General features: G+C 38.9%; 2 protein-coding genes across 4 annotated transcripts; both read left to right on the forward strand.

Moving 5' to 3' along the window:
- The first annotated feature begins 1,385 nt into the window (after positions 1-1,385).
- LOC103863021 (FT-interacting protein 3) lies at positions 1,386-4,728 on the forward strand. Of its 3 annotated transcripts, XM_033290516.1 has the most exons (4): positions 1,388-1,489; positions 1,589-1,720; positions 2,080-2,111; positions 2,180-4,728. In XM_033290516.1, the coding sequence occupies exon 4, from the start codon at positions 2,199-2,201 to the stop codon at positions 4,533-4,535; it is 2,337 nt and encodes a 778-aa protein (XP_033146407.1). In that variant the 5' UTR covers positions 1,388-1,489; positions 1,589-1,720; positions 2,080-2,111; positions 2,180-2,198; the 3' UTR covers positions 4,536-4,728. The 3 variants fall into 3 exon arrangements, with proteins under 3 accessions (XP_033146408.1, XP_033146407.1, XP_009139005.1); XM_033290517.1 differs by lacking the exon at positions 2,080-2,111 and having other exon boundaries at positions 1,386-1,489; XM_009140757.3 differs by having other exon boundaries at positions 1,409-1,720.
- A 579-nt stretch (positions 4,729-5,307) lies between these two features.
- On the forward strand, positions 5,308-7,358 carry LOC103863023 (SUMO-conjugating enzyme SCE1). Its single transcript, XM_009140759.3, has 5 exons — positions 5,308-5,560; positions 5,660-5,743; positions 6,579-6,731; positions 6,824-6,937; positions 7,031-7,358. Exons 1-5 carry the CDS (start codon positions 5,492-5,494, stop codon positions 7,091-7,093), a joined length of 483 nt encoding a protein of 160 aa, XP_009139007.1. The 5' UTR covers positions 5,308-5,491; the 3' UTR covers positions 7,094-7,358.
- The last annotated feature ends 1,025 nt before the right edge of the window (positions 7,359-8,383 follow it).

Genomic DNA, 8,383 nt, shown 5'->3' on the forward strand with positions numbered 1-8,383 from the left:
CACTTAAACGCCATAGGCTCTGTTCACGTAAGTTAACATGTTTTTAACCAACTAACAAATATGAGAACCGTAAATGAAACTTTTATCTAGAAAACGACAAAAAAATAGTCAGGGCCAGCCAAAGCAAAAGTACGAATTTGTATTGCTTATTGTATTTTTTTTGGTCGAAATATTGCTTATTGTATAGAATGCAGAAACATGGAGGAATCCAATGACTTGTGATTCTTCTTCTACTATTTTTTCTACATTTTCTTAGTCTTTTTTATCACAATTTAATCAAATAAATTTGCATCATACAACCAACCACACACTAAAAACTAGTATTTCCGTTAAGAAAAATAATACAACGAGGATTATTTAAGTTTAATTTTTTTCAATAAGAGTATTTTTATTACGCAGAACCGTTGTCTTCACACGTGTGGGATTCAAAACGAAGAGGGTATGTTTTGCGTGATTTTCCATGGACCCCACCCGTATATTTTTGTAGCAGCACAGTGCCCATGTGTGCCTCTCTCTACTGTATTTTTTTTTCTTTTTTGTATAGTCATCGGATCATAACCGAGTATTAAAAAAAAAGAAATTGCACCCAGTAACCATAAAAAAAACAAAATTCACTAACTAACTAAAAGCACCTCCTATCTCTTACTTTCTCTTCCTATCTCTCTAAAAATTTAATTTCCCTTTTTTTTTAGTTATTTAGCAAATAAACCCTTAAAAAAAAAAGTAGAAACTGTAGAACCGTTGTCTTCACACGTGTGGGATTCAAAACGAAGAGGGTATGTCTTGCGTGATTTTCCATGGACCCCACCCGTATATTTTTGTAGCAGCACAGTGCCCATGTGTGCCTCTCTCTACTGTATTTTTTTTTCCTTTTTTGTATAGTCATCGGATCATAAACGAGTATTAAAAAAGGGAAATTGCACCCAGTAACCATAAAAAAAACAAAATTCACTAACTAACTAAAAGCACCTCCTATCTCTTACTTTCTCTTCCTATCTCTCTAAAAATTTAATTTCCCTTTTTTTTTAGTTATTTAGCAAATAAACCCTTAAAAAAAAATAGAAACTGTAGAACCGTTGTCTTCACACGTGTGGGATTCAAAACGAAGAGGGTATGTCTTGCGTGATTTTCCATGGACCCCACCCGTATATTTTTGTAGCAGCACAGTGCCCATGTGTGCCTCTCTCTACTGTATTTTTTTTTCTTTTTTGTATAATCATCAGATCATAAACGAGTATTAAAAAAGGGAAATTGCACCCAGTAACCATAAAAAAAACAAAATTTACTAACTAACTAAAAGCACCTCCTATCTATTACTTTCTCTTCCTATCTCTCTCTCTAAAAATTTAATTTCCCTTTTTTTTAGTTATTTATCAAATAAACCCTTAAAAAATAAGTAGCAAAGGAAAGAAGGAGACAACAGAATACAACAAGAAGAGACCAATAAAACTCTCTCTCTCTCTCTGTCGGACTCTCCTTCCTCTTCAATGTTATTTCTTTCTCTCTCTAGAAATTTCCCTTTCCCAGTAGTGCATACCCTCTCTGCTTTTACTAGTCTTATCTTCGTTTGTTCCTTTTATTTATTTAGACTTTGATTAAAACGAGGACGAACCAACAAGAGGGAAGACATAACTCTCCTTACTCATCAAGGACGTAGATTTTCTCGCTCTTCTTCTCATCCATGAACTGCTTCTGAGTGTTACTTTTTTGAAGATCTAAGGTGTTTATTCTCAGATCTAAACTTTTATTACTATTATCTTCCCATAACTGCTTTTACTGATCTTTTTTCTATGGATTTTGAGCATTTTTTATTTGTCGTTTTCTGTTTTTGGTAAATAAAAATTTTGAAAAAAAGTTTAAACTCTCAATGAAGTGAACTGGAAGATGTTTTTTTTTAAATAAATGTTGGGTTGATTCATGATTTTGTGCCGTTAGATTCTGCTTCGGAGATGCTAACGAGGTTGTGTTATGATCTAGAAAATGCGAGATGCTATATTCGAGTATCTTTTTGTAATATTCATTTATTTATCTTTTTCTTACTTTTTTTAATTCTTTAATTCTCTTACAATGGTGTTTCAGATCTAGTGTTTTGAAGTGGAGCAATAGTCTCTGTAAGTATCAATCTTTATTGCTAATCTTTAGCTAATGAATCTTACTAATTTTCGAAACTTTTGTTCAGTGTCTTTCTCGAAGCAAACATGATGCAGAGACCACCTCCCGAAGACTTCTCCTTGAAGGAGACAAGACCCCACCTCGGCGGCGGCAAACTCACCGGCGACAAACTCACCAGCACCTACGATCTCGTCGAGCAAATGCAGTACCTCTACGTCCGCGTCGTCAAGGCCAAGGAGCTCCCCGGGAAAGACCTAACCGGAAGCTGCGACCCTTACGTCGAGGTCAAGCTCGGAAACTACAAAGGCACCACGCGTCACTTCGAGAAGAAGTCAAACCCGGAGTGGAACCAAGTCTTCGCCTTCTCCAAAGACAGGATCCAAGCCTCGTTCCTCGAAGCCACGGTTAAAGACAAGGACGTTGTGAAAGACGATTTGATCGGTCGCGTTGTCTTTGATTTGAACGAGGTGCCTAAGAGAGTCCCTCCCGACAGCCCCTTGGCTCCTCAGTGGTATAGACTCGAAGGCACTAAAGGAGAGAAAGTGAGAGGAGAGCTTATGCTTGCTGTTTGGTTCGGTACTCAAGCTGATGAAGCTTTCCCCGAGGCTTGGCACTCGGATGCAGCGACAGTGAGCGGAACAGACGCTCTCGCTAACATCCGCTCGAAAGTCTATCTCTCCCCCAAGCTTTGGTACTTGAGAGTTAACGTCATCGAGGCTCAAGATCTGATACCTAGCGATAAAGGGAGGTACCCTGAGGTCTACGTGAAGGCCATAGTGGGAAACCAAGCGTTACGGACTAGAGTCTCTCAAAGCAGGACTATTAACCCCATGTGGAACGAGGATCTGATGTTTGTAGCAGCTGAGCCTTTCGAGGAGCCGTTGATTTTAAGCGTTGAAGACAGAGTTGCTCCGAACAAGGACGAGGTTTTAGGGAGATGCGCGATCCCGTTGCAGCATTTGGACAGGAGGTTTGACCACAGGCCGGTGAACAGCAGGTGGTTTAACTTGGAGAAGCATATCATGGTGGACGGTGAGAAGAAGGAGATCAAGTTCGCGAGCAGGATACACATGAGGATATGTTTGGAAGGAGGGTACCATGTTCTTGATGAGTCTACGCATTACAGTAGCGACCTTAGACCGACGGCTAAGCAGCTCTGGAAGCCGAACATCGGCGTGTTGGAGGTCGGGATACTTAACGCCACCGGCTTGATGCCTATGAAGAATAAAGATGGACGTGGGACGACGGATGCGTACTGTGTGGCGAAGTATGGTCAGAAGTGGATTCGAACGAGGACTATTATAGACAGCTTTACCCCGAGGTGGAACGAGCAGTACACGTGGGAGGTTTTTGATCCGTGTACTGTCGTCACCGTTGGGGTTTTTGATAACTGTCATCTCCATGGAGGTGGTGAGAAGAACGGTGGAGGAGGAGGAGGGAAAGATTCAAGAATCGGGAAGGTGAGGATCAGGCTCTCTACTTTAGAGACGGATCGTGTCTACACGCATTCGTATCCTCTCCTTGTGCTGCATCCCAACGGAGTCAAGAAGATGGGAGAGATTCATTTGGCTGTGAGGTTCACTTGCTCCTCGTTACTCAACATGATGTATATGTACTCGGTGCCTCTCTTGCCTAAGATGCATTACATTCATCCTCTGACGGTTAGCCAGCTTGATAACTTGAGGCACCAAGCGACTCAGATTGTGTCGATGAGGCTGACAAGAGCGGAGCCGCCGCTGAGGAAGGAGGTGGTTGAGTACATGCTTGATGTTGGCTCCCACATGTGGAGTATGAGGAGAAGCAAAGCGAATTTTTTCAGGATCATGGGTGTTTTGAGCGGGTTGATAGCGGTTGGGAAGTGGTTTGAGCAGATATGTAACTGGAAGAATCCGATCACAACGGTGTTGATCCATCTCTTGTTCATCATCCTTGTTGTCTACCCTGAGCTGATCTTGCCGACTATCTTCCTTTACCTTTTTCTTATTGGTGTATGGTACTACCGTTGGAGGCCGAGGCATCCTCCGCACATGGACACGCGTCTCTCACACGCTGACTCAGCTCACCCGGACGAGCTTGACGAGGAGTTTGATACTTTCCCTACTTCACGACCCTCTGATATTGTCAGGATGAGGTATGATAGGTTGAGGAGTATCGCTGGGAGGATTCAGACGGTGGTTGGTGATCTTGCGACGCAAGGAGAGAGGCTTCAGTCTTTGCTGAGCTGGCGTGATCCTCGTGCGACGGCGCTGTTTGTGTTGTTCTGTTTGATTGCTGCGGTTGTTCTCTATGTGACGCCGTTTCAGGTTGTGGCGCTTTTGGTTGGAATCTATGTTCTGAGACATCCGAGGTTTAGGTACAGGCTGCCGTCGGTTCCTCTCAATTTCTTCAGGAGGCTTCCTGCAAGAACTGATTGCATGCTCTGAGGTTAAAGAATCGTCCCTTTCGGACTTGTTAGTTTGTTTCTTATTTTGAAAAAGTCATGATGACTCCTTTGCTTGTTGATGATTATGATGTCCTTTGTTTTTTTTTAACGTTATCAAGACTTTTGTTTGAAATTAGTAAATTAGTATCTGTGTGGATTTGATGTTCTCCTCTTATGTTATTTCTTTGTTCTTATTTGATAGTCACAAGTTTGGTTGCAGACAAAGTAGTTAACAAGTTTCTACACATGGTCTTAAGCAGAATAAGAAAGAACACGCACCAGTTACGTTAACATAATGTCAGCTATGTATACAAACTATGGGATAGCAAAATACTATATGCAACTTGTACATGGAAATCACTTGAGCAAAAAAATCATTTATTTTCAGAAATCATTTGATGGTTAAGAAAATTAGATTAAATTGTTTTTTCTATCTATCAATTCATTTGATAAAAATCACTTTTGCTCATATACCATTCCTTGGTTTCTAGTTTTTACCAAACAAATTGTCTTGAGATGATGCTTTATTCTGCACCCACACCACCAGTGATGGGAGAGAAAATAATTAAAGGGAGCTTAATGGGCCCATAGTTGTTTTATGGGCCACGTGATAAATACTAAATAGGAAGAGAGAGAATCTTTTGGTAGCTTTATTGAGTTTTCATATACTCGCGTAGGTTTCACGCTATCCATTGACTTTTTCTTTACGCCTTTTCTTCTTTTTATTATTATTTTTAAAATAATTATCGACGGTCAATTCACTAAAAGGACGAGAAGGACATTCATTCGCCGCGAAATCTGGACCGTACGATGCTCTGATTACGCTTTAACAAAGGGGGCAAATCCGTAACTTCACTTCTTCATCTTCCCCCAATCCCTCTCTTCTTCGAGCTATATAGAGCAATAGAGAGAAGAGAAGCGTTAGATTTGAGAGTTACAGAGATTGTTTTCAAAGAGATGGCTAGTGGAATCGCTCGAGGTCGTTTAGCCGAGGAGAGGAAATCGTGGAGGAAGAATCATCCTCATGTATGTGTTTTTCTTCTATACGCTTTCTCCAATTTCAAAATTTGATGCTTGGGCAAGTGTTAATTGGTCTCTGATTGCGTTTATCGATGGTGGAATTAGGGTTTTGTGGCGAAGCCGGAGACTGGGCCTGATGGGTCTGTGAATCTAATGGTGTGGCATTGCACTATTCCTGGTAAAGCCGGTGTAAGTATACACAATCGTTTTATCAATTTTATCTTATGTGCGTCAGTTAATTGTGAAATTAGGGTTCTTATGTCTTCAAAGTTCGAACCTTTCACCAGATAGTGTGATTCATGTTTGAAGTTTTTTTATATGCAATTTTGCTTATTTGATTACGTATATAACTGTGGAAGAGTTTATTCTGTGAATGCTTAGTGGGAAAGAGTAGCTGTGATGTTATGAATTGGTGCATAAAATAAAAATGTGTTCTTGGAGATGTTTTTGAATTTGAACTCTGATGTGTACCTTGTTTAGCTTTTCTTCCTGGTTCATTGCTAATAAGAGTTTCTTATACATGATAATTGCTAAGTGGTTACTGATTGCAAAGTTGGATTCTTCCCATTATTCTTTGTGATTGCTAGTTGAAAAAGTAGCTGTCATCTCACTGTTTATCTTCACATGTGGTGTTCCGAATTGTTGCTTTAAAAATCTTGGTCTACAAAATGATATTGAATCTGAACTCAGTTGTCTATATTACATTCGTAATTTATGGCTTTTTTGATATTTTGAACATGGTTTGTTAATAAGAGTAGTTGCTGTTAAGATTCTGGAACCATTATTCATGAGGCCATTTACTTCACTCTACAGATTCTTCCCATTATTCTTTGTGATTGCTTGTAGAATTCGTGCTTTATCAATCTTAGTTTATAAAATGTCTTTGATTATGAACTCTGCATTCTAATGTTACATTTATAATCTGTGGATTTTTGATATATGGAACATGGCTGGTTAATAAGAGTAGTTGCTGTTATGATTCTTGAAACCTTTTATTCATAATGAATTTACTTTGAAACTACAGACTGATTGGGAAGGTGGATTCTTTCCATTAACGATGCACTTCAGCGAGGACTATCCGAGCAAGCCTCCAAAATGCAAATTCCCACAAGGCTTTTTCCACCCTAATGTCTATCCATCAGGGACAGTCTGTCTCTCTATCCTTAATGAGGATTCCGTAAGTCCTTTTCTTCTGGTTCTTTCTGTGCATTTCTCATCGATCTTCACTATCCTCAAGCTCTCTGTTGTTGGATTGGTTATGTTTGATAGGGATGGAGACCGGCCATCACAGTGAAGCAGATTCTTGTCGGTATTCAGGATTTACTTGACACTCCTAATCCCGCTGACCCTGCACAGACGGATGGTTATCATCTCTTCATCCAGGTACAGTCTCAGCAAACAACGCTCATGATGGCATAGTTTCTGGATCACAGGAATTTGATTTTGATGTGTTTGAATTTGATGAAAAATATGCAGGATGCAGTTGAGTACAAGAAAAGGGTTAAGCTTCAGTCTAAGCAGTATCCTCCCATTGTCTAAAAGCGTCAGAAGTGAACACCAGAACTGATGACAAACCTATGAATCTTTTGTGTTCTTTGTGATTGTGTTTAAATGTAATCGGGTGATTAAAAAAAACTCCTCATTTTGGCACCTTTGAGACACTACTAGAATCTCTTTTATTTCCGGAAAACAAAAGTTATTTTTTTCTCTATGTTAACTGTTAATATTCTTGGTACTACTGATTCAGTTGGGGTCTGCTTGTGTTTATACACATTACCTATGTTCTCTAGTTCAGTTTGTGTTATTTTCCATGTTCTAAAGAAGTCAAATGTGATTGGTCTTTATTCTCAAAATCCTTTTAGTTGGAAATGTAGAATATATCTCTGATAACTTGTTACATATCTTAGAAAGAAAAAAAAACTTGTTACATATCTCTCCATTGCAGGTCGGATCTCTTGTGTTTGGCCATCAAAAGTTCATTTCCACTCTCTGTACATTTGCTTATATGTGTTCTTAAATGTTATACCAGGGATAGATGCCTAAAAGTGACGACTCCTAACATAATGTGTGAACTAGGGCTAGAGATTTTTAACCAAACCAAACCAAAAATTTTGGTTTTCGGTTAGTTCGGTGGGAAATTCGGTTCGGTAACATAAAAATTTTTGATTTTCGGTTCCATAATCGGTTAGTTCAGTTTTAAAAAATAATTCAAATAGTACTAATCTTAACCGTAATTCCGAACATAACTAACTGAAATCCGAAATGAAATAACCGAACTAACTAAAATTAACCAATTTTTTCGGATTTTATTCAATATAAACCGAAAATTTAATCGAATTGACCATAAACTTTGGTAATTCTTTTTGAAACTGAACTAGCCGAGAAGAGAATTTTACGGTTTAATTTGGCGAAATTTTAGTTGGACCGAACTACCCGAACCCGAATGTTTAGTGTGAAGTGTGAACTATCAGAAGTTAAGAACTATATGATTACTCAAATATCATTACCAACCACTGCCGTTAATAGCGCCTCTTAAATTAGCTTATTTGGGCCGAATTATGGTCCCTTGTATTGCGCTGGAGTCTTGTTTAAAATACCAAACCCGTTCTATACAGTCATGAGTTACGTTGTTGTATTTCTCAAGAAGTTCATTTTTTAGCATTTTCAGAAAAGTCCATTGTATCCAGCGTGAAGTTATAGTTTTTAACTTTTTATTGTAGAATAGTACAAATACATTGTTACTTTTAAATATAGAAGTATTACGATACGACTGTATTTATGACCCAACAAAAAATGTGTCGTGTTACTTTTTTCTAAAACTGTCAAAGC

This window comes from Brassica rapa, chromosome A04 (assembly GCF_000309985.2).
Source record: "Brassica rapa cultivar Chiifu-401-42 chromosome A04, CAAS_Brap_v3.01, whole genome shotgun sequence".
NCBI classification, from domain to species: domain Eukaryota; kingdom Viridiplantae; phylum Streptophyta; class Magnoliopsida; order Brassicales; family Brassicaceae; genus Brassica; species Brassica rapa.